This window comes from Pseudochaenichthys georgianus, chromosome 12 (genome assembly GCF_902827115.2).
Source record: "Pseudochaenichthys georgianus chromosome 12, fPseGeo1.2, whole genome shotgun sequence".
NCBI classification, from domain to species: Eukaryota; Metazoa; Chordata; class Actinopteri; order Perciformes; family Channichthyidae; genus Pseudochaenichthys; species Pseudochaenichthys georgianus.
Window position 1 is genome coordinate 2,929,344 of NC_047514.1, and position 20,656 is coordinate 2,949,999.

Below are 20,656 nucleotides of genomic sequence, written 5' to 3' on the forward strand. Positions count from 1 at the left end.
ATTCGTAAACGTAACCATGTTGTAGCCTGAGAAAAACTAAACCATATCAAAGAATACATTTATTCGACATTATCACATTTAGCGTTGAGACGTATTGACCAGTCGTTGAACCAGGGACCCTACGGTTGAGGGTCAACTGCTTTCCAGCTGAGCCACAGCCATGGACGCGGGAAGGGGGGGTGCTGAGGGGGCTGCAGCACCCCCATCTGCGAGGCTGGTAAAGATGGTTTAAAAAAAAATGTAAACTAGTTTTTTTTCTTTTTTCTAACCAGCGATTTATATCATGCAGCAACATTTCCTGGGTTTCCTTTATCTTTTGATTGCATTTAAATAAAAATTACTTCATTTTGAAACTCTGCCCCTCAGTTAACGATCCTCTTCTTAGCTTCTTGTCTTTTTGTATCTATGTCCCAAGTGGTGGTGGCGGTTCTTTATCCCCTTTTTTTTTAAATCCTATTTAGTATAATAAAATATTCAAACACACCACAATGCCGCAGCATGGTACAGGCACTGCACTAGTTGTCAACAAAATAATGTAAAACATGTATTTGCCATACATTCAGACTGCTCCAAACACCTACTGTAAGACAAATGATTGTCCTAAGGCATTTATAAGTTTGTGACCTTGGGAAAGTGGGAACGACAATAAAATCCCTACAAACTACAGAAGTCTATTCAATGTGTATTACTTTTGATATCTCATGCTATAATTTTCCCACTTCCATTCACTGAGCCTACCCTCAAACTGTTTTTGACCCCTGAAGAGACTCGTCTTTGAAGTCCTCTGGTCCAGCTCCGAATGATAACATTACTTTAAGTCTAGATTTAAAACTCAGCCCGATATATACTCTGAAAGACACTAATGTCCGCCGAGAGCGCAAGTGTCCTGGGGGAGTTTACGAGGTTGATATTTAACTCAATATATCGTCTAGTTTGAAAGAAGGGCCAGAACAAAGACAGAATGTATGATACTGTGGGAGATGAAGAGAAGACTGAGGAGATGGTGTGGGACCCAAAGGCAGTGGGTGACCTTAGGCCGGTGGTTATCCACAATGAACCCATAAATCAGGTCAGCTCCTATAAGTACCTTGGTGTCCATCTAGATAATACACTCAGCTGGAAGGCGCATGTTCAAGGTCTGTGCTCTCGACTTCAACAGCGATTGTACTTTCTGCGTCGACTCCCGGCTTTCGGAGTCGACCAGAAGTTCATGTTACTGTTCTATCATGCAGTGTTGGAGAGCATCATCAGGTATGGTATTACTGCCTGGTATGGTAACTTGACAGTGCAGTCAAAGTCACAGATCGCTCGCCTGGTACAGACTGCTATGAAAATTATGGGGGTTAAAAAACACCCATCTCTCCAAAACATATACGAGCAGTCCATTATCAGACAAAATGGTGTCTGATCCCACCCAGAATTCCAGCTCCTACCTTCTGGTAGAAGATGTAGGGTTCCCAAGAGCAGGCTGAACCGCTATAAGCTCTCATTCCTACCTATGTCGATTAATAATATATTTTATTTCTATAGCGCTTTTCTTGAACCCAAAGACGCTTTACATTTGGGAGGGAGGGTAGACAAACAAAACTAAAACAAAGACAAAGCCAAAAAGAAACAAAACAAAACAGAAAAGCAGTCAGGAGGAAGTTGATTGAGAGGGGGGGGGGGCTTATGGATAGAGAGTTGACGAGGTGGGTTTTGAGGCGGGACTGGAACAGCGTGAGGGACTCAGACTCACGGAGGTATTTGGGGAGGGAGCTCCAGAGCTTCGGGGCTGCCACAGAGAAGGCTCTGTCCCCGAAGCTCCGGAGTTTGGCTAGATTAAGCTACTTAACATTCACATGAAATGTAGTCAAATGTAATGAAATGTACTTTTTAAATGTTGCCCATGAGGGTTGTGCAATAGGTCGCCATTGTCAGCATGTGCATCTGTGTATTGTGTTTATTCAAACGGTGTATGACTGATGATATGTGTATGTCTCTTAATGTCTATGTTTGTATATGTACATGTACAGTATGCGGAACTGCAGGACGGAGTCCAGAACAAATGTCCTTACGGGGACAATAAAGTATATCGTATCGTATCGTACTATGGGAGGTTATTATAATAACCTTTTTGGGTTGTTTCTTCTGTGGAACCAGCTCCATGTGTGCATACTTCAATGACAGAACTGTAGATAAAGGTCCACCAATATGAGTTCAACTATAGGGTATTGGGTTTTAAATAATTCTCATTTAAGTTATTAGAGCCAGCACATTGGCTGTACCTGTTGCTACTCCACAAGGTGTCCCCTGTACGCTGCAGGGTTTAAGGACAGAAGGTGTCATATGCTGAGTAGTTGTGTCTGTATGGATTTGGCATTGCAACTGACGGGACATTGGTTCAAGTCCAGATCGTATACCAAAGAAATACACTGTGTTAAAGCTAGAGATGTACCAGTTCATCTGACTGCTGGGGTGTCCTTGAGCAAGAAACTGCTCTGCTGGAGTCCGAAAACCTCAATTACAATAAATCAAACGGTTTATTACCAGGTTGACATGTACGAGGAATTTGACTTGGTGTCGTGGTGCATACATAAAAGTAAAAAAAAAAAATTCAACGCAGATACTGAACTATTTTAAGAACACTATAATAAAAAAAAATTAAAAATAAGAAAACATATAGTACAAATTAAATAACGCAGTATTTACATTGAAATAGAATGATATAAAATATGTGCATTAAAAAAACCCATGTGTTTGTACAAATACGTTTTCAGACCTAATGTGTACAATTAATTTCCCTTGGGGATTAATAAAGGGTATTTTAATCGAATAAAAAAAAAAGAACAACTTTAAAAAAAAAGGTACATTAAGAGAGGCCGAGCTCGGGCACACTTTACTGTATCATGTTCTGTGTAAAGAACAAAATCCACACCTGCGTATTGTGGGCCAGCTGCGGGCCCCTCACACACACCTCTGTCTCCTCGGGCCTTTGATCAGGTAATTGCCCCTTCGGCCCCTTCAGAGTTTGCATCCACCATATGTCGCTATGACAACAGCATCCATCTGTGCGCCCCATTCACTGCCTCCTTAAGATGGACTTATATGTTGTAAAGCTGTGAGCAAAAAGGCACTACAAGCACCCCCGACCCCTTCATCAGCCACCTTTCTATCACTGCTCTATGTATGTGTTTTTTTTTTCTGTCTCTTTGCCCACCACTCTGACACTCTGTTGGTGTCACCCCCTGGAATGATGAAATGCTATTTTTTTCTCCACTGTAATAAAGATGGCCTTTGTTTCATAAGATAAAGCAGATCCACCCGCACGAGATGAGAGGATCAGAGTGCTGGTGGGGCTCGGAGGGGGACGTTATGGGGGCTCGTGGCGCTGTTTGAAGACACTTTGAGGAGGGTGAGACATGTTCTGTTACAGCAAGATCAAAGTCTCTCAGGATTTGAAGACAAGAACTTACTGTACGTCCCCCTGTGATTAATTTAGATTCACAAATATTAACCACGGTAATTAAAACCATATTTGTTCTGCTGTCTACCGCACATAAATTGTATTTTTATTGCTTTACCCAGATATTTCTTGAAGCTTTATGAAGTTAACATGGAGAGAAATGTTTTCATCAAAGACAATGAAAAAAAAAATCCCTATCTGGAAGCTTCACAGTGACATCCCACACTGTCTTTTCAGCTTCCTCTGGAACATTGCGTATTCTGTGCCTTGCTTGAGAAAAATGCAGTACAGGCAATTATGTTTAATGTCCTGATTTTCATGCACACCCATGAGTTTCATTCAGGTGACGATTATCTGCACCAAAAGAATACAAATCCTAAAGAATAAATCACACCGAGACGACAGTGTGGGTGTTGGTTCATATTGCAGTGCTGTTGTTAAACACCATTTCAGTCTTTAAATGAGAATATATGGAATTGTGTCAAAGCTTTAGCTAAATGCTCTAAGTCCACTGTAAGTGCTGCTTTTTTGGCTCCTTCAATTCTAATTATTGGAGTAGTCGATTAGTTGTCTAATTGGTTAAAGATCTTTGCAGAGAAACTCACTTTTACGGATCTGTTGATTAAATCTAATCGATTAGTCGACAAAATAGTGTTTTATTTGAATATCTTTTAGTTGAGGAGTTCAGGAAGCATTACAGGACTGGAATCGACACGACGTATGCCATAATCAAATATGTGGACATGTGGAAAAAAATGTCATTATTTCCACATATGTTTTTAACTATTTAAATTGTGATTTGGCTGTATAATGTACCACATTCACAATTTCCACGGGGGCAAAGTGAGTCAACAGATGTCTCGACTGACTATCAGTGCCAAATCCTAAATGAATATTATAAAAAAACAAGAAAAGCAGCAAAGTGTTGACAAATAATTAATCGACTATTACCAAACATTTTATCTGTTAATATTTTTGCTGAATAATGTTTCCTTTTTAACCAGTTTTGTGTCACTTATTTTAGAAACCATATAATTTGCAAGATTTCAAAGCATACATTTGTACAAAGTCCTACATTTAAAAAAAATCATGACTTCCGCAAAAATATGTGAAAAAGTAATTCTTTATTGAATATTACAGAACAGGATGAGGAACATGGAGCTTAAACGATCACAGCTTTATCTATGCATAGGCTACAGACATCTCTGGGAATATTCCCGTACTGAAAACGATGGAGATGATCGACATAATCATTATTATTATTATGAGCCCTCGTTTCAGTTTTAGCCACATTATCACAATCTCCTTGTCCCACTTTCTTATAGGCTGTTGGTTGTTTAGGGCCGTCACCTGGATGTCCATCACGGTCTGCAAAAATGACACTTGATAATTTTCTTGAAAGCACTCTGGAAGTCTTTGTTGAAGTATGCGTAAATGATGGGGTTGAGCAAAGAGTTGGAGTAGCCGAGCCAGTTAATGACATCCTCCAGCCAGCGGGGCATGTAGCACGACTCCTGGCAAAATGGCATGACCAGGGCTACGATGAAGAAGGGCAGCCAGCAGAGGATGAAGGTGCCCATGATGATGCCCAGAGTCTTCACCGTTTTTCGCTCCCGTGCCATCGCGATCTTCCTCTTCGCCTCTGTCGCCTTCTCGTGCCTGTTCTCGAACAGCGGCACGGAGCTGGGGGTGTTGGGCAGCGGCAGGTTGCCTTTGGAGTTGCTGTGAACTTCGATGATCTCCAGAGACTCTCCGTCCTCCGCGTGCTTCACCGCACCGTTAACACTAAGCAGTGGCCGGGGCTCCACGCTCCGTTTCCAGCTTTTGCCCTGCACGTCCCCTGGACTCTTTTTGTGAAACAGGGCTGGGGATAGCGCCAAACACGAGTTGGCAACTTTCTTTTTCTCCGTTTTGCGCACAGTCCTCCTGATGCGAAACCTGGCTGCTTTGAAAATCCGCCCATAAAGAACCAACATGAGTATCAGCGGGATGTAAAAAGCCCCGAAAGTTGAGTATATTGTGTACCAGGGGTCTTGCCTGATCTTACACTGCTTTGGGTTCGCCCTGTCCTCTGCCATGCTGCTGGACTGGGAGCGCATGATTAACATCGGTGGCACAGAGATGGAGAATCCCACCAGCCAGGTGACGCTGATGAGGACCGCGGCTCTCCTCGGTGTCCTCTTCTTCATGTACTCTATGGGCTCCGTTATCGCCCAGTATCTGTCCAAGGCGATGGCGCACAGGTGGAGGATGGACGAGGTGCAGCACAAAACATCCAGAGAGATGAAGATGTCGCACGGGATCTGCCCGAGTGTCCACCTGTTTAGCACCTGGTAAAGCGCCGCCATGGGCAGCACCAGCACCGACACCATCAGGTCTGTGACAGCCAGAGAACCGATCAGGTAATTGGCAACATTCTGGAGAGACCGCTCCAAGGCGATGGCTGCAACGACGCACGCGTTCCCAAATATTGCGCAAAGGATGAGCACCACGAGCACAAGGGATGCGACTATTTGATAACTCAGCTTCACCTCCTCGTCTTCAGGTGTGAGGGTTTTGTTGCTGGAAGAGTTGTCAAACTCGGGCCAGGCGGTCGTGTTGTTCGCGCCCTCCATCGTTGGTTGGGGTTGGAGAGCTTGCTGTTACTTGATGGAGAGCCCGGTCCGCATCACACCGTGGCACCTTGACGAGCGCATAGTGGACTGTGGGACTGCCTCGCGCAGCAGAGAGAGTCTGAACTGTGAGTGTCGGCTGCTCACGGAGAATGATGCTGCGTATTTATACCAGTGATGGAAAATGCGTCATGTTTCTGTGAGGATGGAGCACAGTTTGGAGGTTTGGGTCTGTTTAGTCTGCAGCTGAGGCAGAGGAGATGCGGGAATTATTATAAAATATATTTCAGAACAACAATATTTTTCATTTAATAGTACATGTGTGTTCCGCTACTTCCAAATGTCCCCTCTGTGGGACTATAGGTATTCTGATTCATGCTGCAACTTTTTTAAAGTATATTTGTTGTGGATTTTGCGATTTCGGTGAAAAAATAAGCTTTGAAATATTTCCTTTTTATGTAAAATGTAACTTTGAGTCGCATTTTAATGGTGTTCGTGAACTGATCTGTTTTGCATAGTTTGTCTATAGTTATAATACTTATACAAAAGAAAAAGAAAAAGAAGGTAAAACAACGACAGCAACAATCAACAGTAATGATAATGATAATAATAATAATAATAATAATGATAATAATACAACAACAACAATAATTATAATACATTATTATTATTTGGGTTTTTGGAATTTCCTATGTGCAATGCACAACTTTGTTTGTAATTTAAGAGAACAACAATTAAAAAGAAAATATAATGATTTATCATTTACCTTGTTCGCAGTAAGTATATTGTTTATTCTCACATTTTAAATACCTTTTTTACAAAGTATTGAAGCGTTATTTTTGTTTTACCAGCACCACGGTCAGCGCTCTGTGTCCGCCAGGTGGGACACTGCCCCCTGGCGTTGGTTCACTGTCATTAAAATTACTAAATGGTGATCATGTATGATGGTCATCCTTTATTATTTCAAGTGAAACTAACCATTTTTTTTTTTTGAAGGATGCAGATTTACAAATACATGTCAAACCAGTGTGCAGTAAACAACACATGTATTGTACACATTCAATAGAAGTCATTTCTGTAAAATGCTATAAATATTGCCTAATGAAAGTGTCTAAATGTGTTCAACATCATTCTGGTTTTCCCAAGCTGAAGAAAGCACTGCCGGTTAATCAAATAAACTGAATGCGAAAAGAAAATGTATGTGGATCATGAGTGTACACACTATTCTAGGAATAATGTATTGTTTTTTAACCACCCAAGACGTCCATGTGCATATGATAATGTTTTTTTGATTTAAATATCAAACAAATAGGTTCAAAATGATTAATGTTGTCTTTATAAATAAACGAACAAGTCAATAAACTCATAAAAACAAAACCGATATCCTATTTTTGATCTGTTAGACTTTCCGTAGCGTCCCAATTCTCATGACGTCACAGCGAAAAGGCTGCTCAACTTTTATTGTTTCTTAACAGGTTTTCTTCGTTACAAGGTCCTAAAAGAATCCCCAGTTGTCAGCAAGGCGAGTATGTTTATTAAATATACTCACATGCTGATTGTCATTATCTTAATGTTATGTCTTGGTGAAAACATGCAAAAGAGAGTCTGTTGTTGTGGAGCTAAGTTAGCAATGTATTGAATGTAATTAGTACACTGAGGGCTATGTAGTTTAGCTATGCAAACATATTTAAGACTAGCTTAGTTTATGTAGTTCTAACACTGACGGAAATCCCTTGCACTAAATAAACACCATGACTAGGCTCGTAGCTTAATAATGGAGTTTCAACAGGCTTTACAGCAAAGTAGCCTACTCTATATGTGTATTATATATTATAACTAAGTCCATGGTTTGAGCCGATGCATACAACAGGATGTGTTCCTCTTTGAATCCTAAAGGAGTTCACTCTAATAATAACCACATCATTATTACTGTAATGGCTGGTAAACATGGTGCACAGTGTGTAGCATCAGGTTACCTCATAGCTAAATAACTGTCTCGCTGCACTGACTTGTCTCATACCTGTCTCATAGCACCTATTTTTAAATAGCTGTCTAGCCTTGGGTTTGATAAGCAACACGTCTTTTTAAACATGGTTTACTTTGTTTGTCTTGGATCAGGGCTACAAACTACATCCAGTCTATTAAATCACTTTTTAGAACATAATTGTATTCATGTTTTATACTTTTTATTTGTTTTAGTTGCGGGTTTTTTGGTATATTTTAGTGTGTTTTAAATCTTTGTATGTGAAGGCATTTTGTAACTCAGTTGAAAAGGTGCTATAACATTAAATGACATTGTTATTATACTATTACTAATGTCGTTTATGCGAGAGTCACGTGCAAGACAAAGTCTATACAACCTGATACATGGTGTGTCAGCATTTCTGGAAACATTGCAAATAGAGCTGAATGGCTATAAATGAAAAATTCATTATAACTAACTCTGACATAAACCTAAAGAAAGTGCGTGTTAGTGCCGCTGTGTGTTCAGTGTCTTCATCATCAACAGCTGGACCGTGACCTCAGATGTCCCAAAGAGAGAGGACCATGCTCCGCTGCAGGAGGTGTCGGAAATGTGTCGTAGACTCCACCTGTTTGTCAACGGTTGGTACACATGTTGTTTCTTATGTGTTTAGCAACTTGATTTGAGATGTTTTCGCATGCATTACATTTAGCTGACGCTTTTTTCCAAAGCGACTTACAATAAGTGCATTCGACCAAGAAGATACAAACTAGAGGAAAACAGAATCATAAGTACATCAGGTTTCATCGAGCCAAAACATTTCAAGTGCTACTCATGCATTGTCTTTACTCCACGGCTAGCTAAGCTGCTACAGAGCTTGCATTCAAGGAATTGTTGAATAGTTATAGCTCATGAAACAATATGTTGATTGATAATGTTTCCTTTCACAACAAAGGGAATCTTTTTCAGTTTAACACATTTTACAATCAAGAATGTATGACTTATTGTTCAGTATTTTATATATGACCAATAAGGTTACATTACAGTTCAGTTTAGAATAGAAAAAAACAATATCTATGGCAATTGTTGCACTTAAAAAGCATTGAGAACCCAACATGACAAATAATGCTAACAAAATTAGTATGTGTTATTTTCCTTGTCTCATAACTGATACATATTATGAACACAATTGATCAAAATTGTATTAAAATCGCAATATTCTCGCCACAGTTAGCATATTAGGTGAAGGCAAAATATGTAAGATATCTGATATGAAGTACGGTGGTACTGCAGACAATCCCAGCCTACAAATACTCATCTAGAAACTTAATAACTTAATAAAATATACTTATTTGGTAGAGATCCTCTTAAAAAAATCACACTTTGATCATATTAATATATTTTTAAGTGTTTAAAATTTAAAAAAAAAATGATAATCCCTCCAATATCGCAAATCATATCCAATTGCAATATAGGTAAATATAATCTCAAATAGTTATTTATTTCCAAATTGTGCAGCCCTACTATCTAGCTTCTTAAATATGAGGACTTACTGCTCTTCTCTTATATATATCATTCCACATTTTAATTAGTGATAACCACTTTTCACTTTCATCTCACCTTTTGAACTCATGACATTTTCCGTCAGTCATAGCGGTCCTAATCGCAGCGAGTCGTCTCAAGCTGTCGGGGGGCATCGGGTTTGGGAAAGTCAGAGATAACAGCTTGTGTTTCAGTCATAAAAAACATGCCGTGCTATCAGTGTGTGTGAGGGGATGCTCTCGCTGATTGTGTGTCCGTAATGTGGCAGCAGGCGGAGGCCACAGAGGACAGCTCAGAGGCAGGGTGCACTATTTGGCACGTGGACGTTGACGCGCTGCCAGAGTGGATCCTGACCTCAGTTCACCAGGTGAGTGTCTCTCCGTCACAAAGTGAGCTGCAATCATTCGGGGTTAAATGATGTCGTGAGGGGAAGGGAGGTTGGAAGAGGGGGGGCTATTATTTATTCTCATTCAGTCGCTGTCATTAACATTCCAATTTGTCTTTTTACTAAAGTCAAACTAAGGTTGTCTTTGATATGTGTCTTTTGCTTTGCAGTTGTACACTGTATCAGACATTTTGGATTATCTAATAAGAACGCATATCTTTATATTTGAGTGATAACACTTTATGTAGACATTGTATTAACATTAACATTATAAATGATTGCACATACAAGATGTTGTGAATGCATACATTCAAAATAATGCTTACATCATCAAAAAAACTGCATTTCTCACCCTGTTTTTACATTTTTTTATTTGTTATGTTTTCCTTCATACAGATTTAGTTTTCCTGTCACATCAAACTGAAACAAATGTTTAAAATACCATTATTTTATAGTAATTCATATTTCAGCAACAGATGATCAATACTTATTTTGTAATTGACCAGGGGGCCCGCGGGGTCTTAAAAAGTATTAAAAGTTGATAAATCAATTTAGCGAAAATGAAGGCTATTAAAAAGTATTAAACGGCATTTTCCAAGGTATTAAATGTTGTAGCTTGTTTTCTATAAGTATATAAATGGTCCAGAGAGGTTGTGTTCTACAGTCTGCCTGAATGTAATCATTGCGTAGATGTGTAGTGTGATTCTGTGTAGTTTATTGATGGCATCCCGTTGGATGTGACGTCATCTGAACAGGACATTGCACGCTCACTGCTTGATAGCGCGAAGGTCCGTTTACGCCGGTTGCTAAGCAACATCGTTATGGGGAAATGCAAGTCTGCGTCCAAATGGTTGGAAGATAAGGAGGAAGGACAATCAATACTGTGTATAGTCAATGTGAGGTGAAGTGTGTCGCCAAGGTAACCGGTTAAAACTCCAAGTTGCGATGAGGTCTTAAAATGTATGGAAAGGGTTTTAAAAAAGGTCTTAAAAGGTCTTACTTTGACTTCAGGATTCCTGCATATACCCTGATGATATTATTGGTCGCAAAACATTAATTACATGAAGATCTGTTATTGTTAACTATATTCAAAGAGATCAATAAACCATACATTCTATGTGGATATGTACAGTGTATACATACATATGTCTAAATTACCTTTTTATTAGGGAGCACTCTCTTAAGTCACTTCCTTTGCGTTTTATACTCCAGCAAATTATACTTAACTACTAATTGCTGCAAAAAACGATTAAATAATATGTGGATCTGCAGGAAATTAATTGAAATTGTTTGAAAAATCAATATGTCTCAAGTTGTTTATCAACAGAAATACTGGATTGTTCATTTTTTTAAACTTCTCAAATGTTTTTTTTATAGTTTAATATAATTTTTAAATAAATGTTTTTGGGTTTGTAAAGTTTGATGCCATTATCAACAGTTAAAACAAGAAGAAAATGGATCGTTAGTTCCAGCCTTGCACTTTTTAATATGTAACTTTATACAAACCAATTGATTTTGAGACATCATTGGTTCGACTGTCCAGGCCCAGTGGACCGTAGGGAAGCTGTACTGTCAGAACTGCTGCGCCCGTTTAGGCGGCTTCAACTTCATCAACCACAGCGAGTGTCCCTGCGGTCGAGACGCCGCCGTCCACCTCGGCAAGAGCCGCGTGGACCGGGACCACAAACACCGCGTCCTCATCGTGCAGCCGAGGAGGAGGAGGACGTCCGAGAAGGAACAGACCGCGGTGCTGACGGACGGCCGCCGGAGCAGAGAGCGGAGGACGGACTTCAACAGTTTACACCTCAACGGTGCTGCTCAGGCCTCCACCGAAACCCCCCCGTCCTTCTCCTTCAGTCCTCTGTACTGCATCTCTCACCGGAGACGCCGCAGTTTGGAGGAAGACGCCTCCATCAGGTCGTCTTGCTTCTGCCCTACAGTGAAGTCTGCTGCGGAGAGACCAAGGACACGTGAGTACACACCTGTCTCGTATCCTACAAGTCAGCGGTTTGACTCTGAAGGCGAAGCGTCAGTCGTCGCCTGCCGACCGCTCGTCTCCGGAGGGACACACTCGTCTCTGCAGAGGGTGGAGGACGCAGAGTCTTCGTCAGAGACCTCGTCCGTCCAACAGGATGTTCCCGTGTCAGCGCTGCTCCTCAGAGGGAGGGCCGTCTCTGACAGCGTGGCAGACGGGGAGGTGGAGGAGGATGAAGAGGAGATGGTGGTGGTATGTTGCTAGGGTTACGCTCTACAGTAAATATATACATATCAACAGTAGAAGGATGTATACTGTATCCATAGAGTAGATGTACACAATATGAAATGTACAGAATAAGTTGGAATACACTATAAGACCCCAACCTACAAAATATATATATATGTATGGAAATAGGGTACAAGATACATTAAGCAAGTGTGTAAAGTATTGTTGTAAAGTCATTTAAAATATGCATTTGTTAGGAATACTTTTGTTTCTGTACATAAGGACATTACGAATGTCTAATGTAAACAGAGACAGAATCTAAAGTAATGTATTTATCCTGTGAGAAATTGAAGAAGAAGAAGCTTTGCCAAACAGTGGCCTTTGCTTACTGACATCATACTATTGAGGTTGGACAACAATTTCCTGTGGAAAACTATGATGTACCCTAAAAACCCAGCAGAGGCCTGCAACAGCACTGGCTCTAAGCATTTATGTAGTCAGAATGAAAAAGTAAATACAAATAACTACAAATAAAAAAACAGGCTAAAATGTGTTCTTTAAGAGGTGTATTACAAAGTAGTAGCTGATTTCCATAACATGTGCTGGAGATATTCCTGATCCCCAGAGGATGAAACTTGTTACATTTTCAACACATATTAGTATATTATTATATACCCATAGACTGTAGCTGTTAGAGGGTCTCTTCTCATGTCTCTTCTACATCAACATGTGTCCCCTCTTCTCCATGTCTCTTCTACATCAACATGTGTCCCCTCTTCTTCTTCTTCATGTCTCTTCTACATCAACATGTGTCCCCTCTTCTTCATGTCTCTTCTACATCAACATGTGTCCCCTCTTCTTCATGTCTCCTCTACATCAACATGTGTCCCCTCTTCTCCATGTCTCTTCTACATCAACATGTGTCCCCTCTTCTTCATGTCTCTTCTACATCAACATGTGTCCCCTCTTCTTCATGTCTCTTCTACATCAACATGTGTCCCCTCTTCTTCACGTCTCTTCTACATCAACATGTGTCCCCTCTTCTCCATGTCTCTTCTACATCAACATGTGTCCCCTCTTCTTCATGTCTCTTCTACATCAACATGTGTCCCCTCTTCTCCATGTCTCTTCTACATCAACATGTGTCCCCTCTTCTTCATGTCTCTTCTACATCAACATGTGTCCCCTCTTCTTCACGTCTCTTCTACATCAACATGTGTCCCCTCTTCTTCACGTCTCTTCTACATCAACATGTGTCCCCTCTTCTCCATGTCTCTTCTACATCAACATGTGTCCCCTCTTCTTCATGTCTCTTCTACATCAACACGTGTCCCCTCTTCTTCACGTCTCTTCTACATCAACATGTGTCCCCTCTTCTTCATGTCTCTTCTACATCAACACGTGTCCCCTCTTCTTCACGTCTCTTCTACATCAACATGTGTCCCCTCTTCTTCACGTCTCTTCTACATCAACATGTGTCCCCTCTTCTCCATGTCTCTTCTACATCAACACGTGTCCCCTCTTCTTCATGTCTCTTCTACATCAACATGTGTCCCCTCTGTGGAAAGAGACTCTGAAAGTTTCAGGAACAAAGATTCTCTCTCTTTTTGATCCATTTCTATAAAAACCTGTCTGAAAATGAGCTGATCAGATTTTGCCCACTTTATGATGTCATAACGATGTGTTGTCTTGTGTAACCATTAGCCAATCAGCAACCAAGGTAACCCCCCCCCCCCCCCTTATCACCTGAATCTCCTCCTAGAGCACCATTGAGTTCTGTGTAACCAAATGTCTCTCAGAGGGGCGTGGGGAGGGGCTCCTTATGTTCATCTAAAGTAACAGACAGAGAATCAGCACTTTGGAAACAGAGGGGATTATGGGTAATGCTGCAATGATCTGTTTGGTGAGACCTGTAATATATTGATGAAAGACAGTATAGTAGGGACCTTTAAGGTTATGCCAGTCTCTGATTTGTGTGAATGTGATCCCCCCAGCCTGAAGGCTTCACGGCCCCCCCGGCCTCCAACAGACTGAGCCGGAGAGAGAAGAACCGTCTGAAGAGCGTCCGGAGGAAACAGAGGAGGAGAGAGCGATGGATGCTCAGCCAGCAGGTCAGACACACTGACATCAGGACTCAAGCACACTCCTCACATTAGTTAGTTAGAGCGGTAATGACAAAACGGCTAAATATAAGTATCATCATTCATCTGCTTACATTGAGTAGAATAATGTTTTGTTTACGGCAAAAACTATTAACTATTATTTAAAAAAAAATAATTTTACTCATAAGAATTTCAAATTTTTATTACATTTGAAAAATTACAGTAAAACTGGGAAAAATATTTGTATAGGAATTATTTCTAAATATATGTGTACAAGGTTCAAGACTTTTATTAGTCATACGAACAAAGCTACAGTGTAGTTATGACGATGAACATCTTAGGTCACAGGCTCCTCCAACAGAGCAACTGAAAAAATAGTAAATACAAAAAAGAAAATAGTGAAATAAAAGTCTATATACAAGTGATTGGTGTGTGTGTGTGTGTGTGTGTGTGTGTGTGTGTGTGTGTGTGTGTGTGTGTGTGTGTGTGTGTGTGTGTGTGTGTGTGTGTGTGTGTGTGTGTGTGTGTGTGTGTGTGTGTGTGTGTGTGTGGGTGTGTGTGTGTGTGTGTGTGTGTGTGTGTGTGTGTGTGTGTGTGTGTGTGTGTGTGTGTGTGTGTGTGTGTGTGTGTGTGTGTGTGTGTGTGTGTGTGTGTGTGTGTGTGTGTGTGTGTGTGTGTGTGTGTGTGTGTGTGTGTGTGTGTGTGTGTGTGTGCAGGCTGAGAGTGTGAGTCCCTCCCTGTCTGAAGGTGAGGATCAGGACAGAGAGGGCCTCACCTGTGCCGTGTGTCTGGAGGTGTTCTTCAGCCCGTACAGCTGCCAGCCCTGCGCCCACGTCTTCTGTGAGCCGTGTCTGCGCACAATCGCCAAGAATCGACCCACGAACACCCCGTGCCCCCTCTGCCGCGCCCTCATCTCTCACACCACCCCCCACAAAGGTGAGCTCACATGAATACACCTGTCAATTAAAGTCAAAGTCAACTTTATTGTTTATCAGACAGAGAGATCCAAATGCAGCTTCCCACAATCCCGAATACAAAAATAAATATATATAACAATATGTATGCAAATATGTATATACCTATATATGAACAATCAAAGACACATTTATACATATGCACACATTAAGACCTAAATGAAAACACAACAATCAATATATACAAAATAACTGTCACTTCAATATCTTGGAGAATGTACATCAGTGCAAGACTGTCCATAGCTCTCCGAGACCTTCTTACGTTTCCCAGAAACATCCCTTTCTTTTTTAGATTCCCTGAATCTGGATTTTAAACCAGTTTCTTTTAGACTCCCAGAATCTGGACTTTAAAGGTCACATGTCATGGCCATTTCTACTGATCATGATTCCATTGTTGAGGTCTACTAGAATAGATTTATATTGTTCAATGTTCCTAACTCACATTGGATTCTCAGCATCTCTGTATAGTCTGTGTATTCTCTCTCTGTCCTACACGGCTTGTTGGAGCTCCTGCCCCCCCCTCCCTGTGAGCCCACTGTGCTCTGATTGGTCAGCTCGCCCACTCTGTTCTGATGAGTCCACCACCTCTACAGCGGAACATCAGTGATTATGTGTTACAATGGCGTTTGTTAGCAACCAGGAAATGACCCCAGTAATGACAAACAGATGAGAATGCTGCGTGGGGTCTGGGGGCCGTGTTGGCGGGACATTGCGCGGCTCGCTGCTGCGACAGTGTGAGCCGGGTTACTGGTGTCATTTCCTGCTTGCTGCGAGACATCGCGGGAAGGGGAGGGGGTGCTGAGGGGGCTGCAGCACCCCCATCTGCAAGGCTCCACCAACACCCCCCCCCCTCCGCACCACCAAACGCGGTGCACTTACAGTGTAAGCGCGTCACAGTTTCCATCATAGACGGCGTTTGACAAGTGGCGCTTGGGGGGGCAAACCTTTTTTACTGATGTCAGTACACAGTCCCAACTATTGCGTGGGGTGCTACGGATACAGAAGCAATAAAACCAGCGTTCACCGCACTGAGTATGACTTTTCCACATACGAACACAACTCGTCTCGTCATGCACCCCTCATGCACGCCTCATGCACGCCTTATGCCCGCCGTACACACAAACTCATATGGAAGGGGCGGTCTCTCCCCCCAACAACATGCATTACATCTGTAAAACTTATCATAACTGTGCACATCTTATACTTATTTGATAACTACTATATCCCTTGGTTACTTGAACACGCTACAATATTATTAACCAGTGTCCTACTTAGTGCAGAAGTAGACGCCTTAAACGTCCCAGAAATTGGACGTTTTAAAAATCGCCGCATATCTTATTTTAATACAATAGCTGAATCACTTGTATGTAAAAAAAAAAAAGCAAGGGAACTTGTGTCCTTAACCTCATACGTCACACACACACATCACACACACACGTCACAACATGCGACTGCTCAAAAATGAAATTATTTCAAACAAAACATGATATTATTCAGATTTGTATTGTCACAATCATTATATTACATCTATTAAAATATTCATATACGAAATATTTGTATTGGAACAGTTTTAGAAGTAGTAATTCTGTAACATATTTCAGCCACTAGGGGGGGCAATGCCCCCCTGCCCCCTCCCCGCAAAATCCGCCTATGGTTTCCATTTGGGCACGTCACTGTACCCAGGAAGAAAAAGAGAAATGTCCAACGAGGCGTTCTGGGGCAGCATACAGCAGACAGGTCTTCTCTGTGTTAGAGTTGTACTCGCTACAGGGTGTACTTTGAGGGTTTGTGACTGCAGACCGTTTGCATGCAGAAAAAGCTTCATAACACACAAGGGGACGGGGAATAACCGGAAAAGCAGGACATGTCTCCTTTAAACCTTTCAATTCCCAGAATCAGGATTCTAAACCTATAGAAATGTCTTTAAGCCTCCCGGAGAAACGTTACAGTTCAGCGTAAGATATCAATAGCTCCATTAAAAGCAGGGCAGAAAGATAACCAGATATCCTATCAGGGCTTCCGTAGATATCTGACATGCTATCCGCTAAATAGGTAGATGTTCTCCGAATACCTATGTCGCTCTTCTTCAGAAACTACATTTCCTGGAAGTGGAAACAAACTCATTCTGATTTTATATTTCTCTTCAGAGTTCAACCACACAGCGAAGACCTTCTTCCCCAAAGTGTACAACGCCCGCAAGCAGGGCTTCCAGAGTGCTGCGTGTGCAAAATGGCCGCTGCCCAGCTGTCGCAAACGCTTCCGAGCCTTCTGGGGTGAGAACGGGTTTCCTCTATTTCAGTTTTCTTAAGTCTAGAAAGTAGTTTTAGATCAATCCTTTGAAAGTAAACAGGATTCTGTTTCTGAAAGGAGCGAGATCTGTTTATCGTTGGGTGACGGGAACAACATCTGACTGTTCAGTGAAAATGAAAGGCTTATTTATTAGGATAAGGATAACAAAGTGATTTATAATGCAATGCTCCTGACCTTCTTTTCACCCGGTCTTTAAGTCTGTCTTATTTTTCTAGAACGCAGACATGATATTGCTTTTGTCTGGAGATTTAAGAGTCAATAATAAACGTTATCTTTACAGAAGTTGCCAACGCAGCACTACTTATGGTTTTACAAGCAATAAAACAGCAGTCACATAAAGTTCAGTAGATATAGATTATTGCATAATGGACTTACTGTACATGTCATAAAAAAGGGTGTTATAGATACACCATACAATACATTAAATAATTACACACTTTCTCCAATAGATAAATATCGCATTTAAGGATTTATGCCTCATAATTTCAACCAATATTAAATGGAAATGGAAATTATTTGTTTAATTTTTAAAGAATACACAAAATCACTTTTTACCTGGCTTTTCACTTTTTATCACTATTGCAGAACATCTGGCGATATTTAAAAGTATGGCATCTGCAGTGGGCAATGTGCAGGAAATGAAATCAAACCTCAAGCTTTTAATTTTTCACTATAATTTGCTTTTAAATAATAATTAAAGAAAACCAAATGGTCTGTTGGCCATTACTTTGCTAGCTCTTGAGTTCCATAAATTATATGCCTTTTTAAAAAAATGATATTCTTCAAAACACAACATAACTAATAAGGAATTTCAAATTGCAAAAGGTTAAATAACATTTTGGGTTGAACAGGTCAGCTAGAAATAAATCCAGATCTTACGTATTTGATTTGATTTATTTCGAATGTGTAAAACAATGATAAAAAAAAATAACAATGAAATGAAACATAATAATTATTATACTATACAAACGTAAGCAGGTAAACAAAAATATTACTGATTCTAAATTATATATAAACAAATACTTAATTACACATCTGAAAAGGATCGGGAGGAAGTTTACACTTTTTAATCCCACCCCTTCTCCCAAAAACTAAATTCTTAACATATATTCTTTTTTTCTTCCTAAAGAAATACATTTGTTATTGAAAAACGAATTGTCTCCGTCTCCTTCAGGTGAGCAGAGGCAGACGGCGCGGCGCTGGCACTTTGCGCTCGGAGGCTTCACGCTGGACACGTTGGACTTCGGAGGCGTGCGCGGCTGGCTCTTCGACAACGGCCTGGTGATGGTCTACATCCCCGTCAACTGGATCCTGGCCACCTTCTTCAGTTTCTTCTTCATGTACTTTTTCTTCTTTTGAGACACAGAGGAGCGCTCCGCAGTTTGCAGTGCAGGTTTATTTTGATCTTTTTCTTTCAAGGGAATGTGAGTTCAAAGCTGCTATTTCAGCAGCAAAATATCTCTGGGATGAGATACTTAGAAATCAGGGAGAAGGAACCTAACATTTGCAGGTATTGTAAACATATGGTTTGAAATGTTTACAATATGTGTCAAGCGATGATTTGATCACCGTTTTATTGTTGCCAGTGTTACTATAGTGTTATTGCAATAATACCCTGCGCTGTCCTGATTTCCAGAAAACAAATTAGTAACGCTGAGGTACAAAAAGTGGCATTTCTTCTGATCATTTTTTACTTTGCGGAAAACCTCGTAAATACTCGCTGTTGGTAGTGATGATCAGCCAAAAATAACATTGATGCATGACGTCACTTTTTAGCAGAAAGAAACAGTTCCAAGATTTTAGAAAAACATGCGAGTTGGTTTTCTCTCAGAGAGGTAAACAAAATTGCTAATATATATATGTATGGTGAACAGGCTGGAAGACAATTAGCCTAGCTTAGCATACACCTGGAAGCAGGGGGAAGCAGATAGGCTGGCTCAGTCCAAAGTAATGAAATTGCGTCTAAACGGTAATGTTCAGCCTGATGACTTTACGCCCTCTCAGTTAGCCACTTGTAAGCAACTGCTGTTTTTAAGACATGCACAAGCTTCAGAAGTTTACCAGTGGTTCGTTTTCGTTTAAATGTGTCAAGTGCTTGGCCAAGGAATAATGTCTTCCAAGATATTAATTTTCTTAGCATGGAGATGTTTGGACGTGTTCAACATGCTCAGGAATTAAATACTGTATGTATGCGGTAAAGACAGGAGCAGGTTTTGATGGAGGTGAATGATTGATGTACTGACAAAATAATCAGATACACAAAGGTATATAAAAAATCCGTATGCTGTCTTTAATTATTCTGTGCCTACTGACTTTAACACGTATTATGAAACTGGAATTCATAGCTTTAAGTTGTAACCCTCTGGCACGGAATATGATGTATGCATAGGAAGCCAAAAAGACATTGAAATATAAAGACTTCAGTTAATTCATTAATGTCTTTGTTAAGGAAAAGGCATGTGGAAAAAAGTCTTGGCGTTCATGTTATGTAAAGAGTTTATTTTTATGAAAAATAATAAATTGCAAATGCAAAAAAGTGCAACTAGAGCTATGCATATCTGCTTTTCTTATTTGAACAAAATAGGGTAAGCACTTTGCATTTTGAGGAGAGAAATTGGTGGCAAGACTAAATCACCTGCACCTGTTTTAAGGGAGCCTTTCCTTTGTTAATGTCTTGTTTCATGTTTTTAAAAGTTGTGTTTGCTTGAAAGCTTATTATGCAAATAAAAACAGATGCGATTGAATTGAATGAAAAATGGTTTATGATTAAATGTTTTGAAATGGAGTTTCTATAATTACATTATTCTCAAGGATCCTTAAAAAAGTATTAAAAGGCAATACAATAATTAATCTAAAACAAGGACATTTCTAAGGACCTGTGACTGAGAGGGACTACATATTAGGTAGGAACATAAATCATTTGTTCAATAGAAAACATAAATCAATCATTATAAATAGAATCTTTTGTTTAGATTTGTTATCTTTAATTAATCTTTAAAGCATTTTGTGATTGAAAAATGCCTCTTTATTATGGATATCCTGCTTTACATCACCTTAGACTTCAACAAAGTGGACGGAAAAGCCCAATGCATTAAATACCTTTCACAATTATCATTTTTC

General features: G+C 40.3%; 2 protein-coding genes across 4 annotated transcripts; one reads left to right on the forward strand and one right to left on the reverse strand.

Moving 5' to 3' along the window:
• Positions 1-4,719: 4,719 nt before the first annotated feature.
• Positions 4,720-6,184, reverse strand: htr1ab (5-hydroxytryptamine (serotonin) receptor 1A b). Its single transcript, XM_034096278.2, has one exon. The coding sequence runs from the start codon at positions 6,058-6,060 to the stop codon at positions 4,807-4,809; it is 1,254 nt and encodes a 417-aa protein (XP_033952169.1). The 5' UTR covers positions 6,061-6,184; the 3' UTR covers positions 4,720-4,806.
• A 1,298-nt stretch (positions 6,185-7,482) lies between these two features.
• On the forward strand, positions 7,483-20,292 carry rnf180b (ring finger protein 180b). 3 transcript variants are annotated; one of them, XM_034096565.2, is made up of 8 exons: positions 7,483-7,583; positions 8,567-8,661; positions 9,831-9,929; positions 11,491-12,174; positions 14,145-14,261; positions 14,969-15,188; positions 17,374-17,499; positions 18,711-20,292. In XM_034096565.2, exons 2-8 carry the CDS (start codon positions 8,584-8,586, stop codon positions 18,893-18,895), a joined length of 1,509 nt encoding a protein of 502 aa, XP_033952456.1. In that variant the 5' UTR covers positions 7,483-7,583; positions 8,567-8,583; the 3' UTR covers positions 18,896-20,292. The 3 variants fall into 3 exon arrangements, with proteins under 3 accessions (XP_033952456.1, XP_033952455.1, XP_033952457.1); XM_034096564.2 differs by having other exon boundaries at positions 7,483-7,579; XM_034096566.2 differs by having other exon boundaries at positions 7,483-7,579; positions 9,834-9,929.
• The last annotated feature ends 364 nt before the right edge of the window (positions 20,293-20,656 follow it).

Bases quoted from the DNA above. Each gene is read 5' to 3' on its own strand.
- htr1ab (XM_034096278.2), bottom strand. From the start codon at position 6,060: ATGGAGGGCGCGAACAACACGACCGCCTGGCCCGAGTTTGACAACTCT.
- rnf180b (XM_034096565.2), top strand. From the start codon at position 8,584: ATGTCCCAAAGAGAGAGGACCATGCTCCGCTGCAGGAGGTGTCGGAAA. The intron at 9,930-11,490 runs GTGAGTGTCTCT...TCGACTGTCCAG, and splicing joins TCCTGACCTCAGTTCACCAG to GCCCAGTGGACCGTAGGGAA. The intron at 14,262-14,968 runs GTCAGACACACT...GTGTGTGTGCAG, and splicing joins GATGGATGCTCAGCCAGCAG to GCTGAGAGTGTGAGTCCCTC.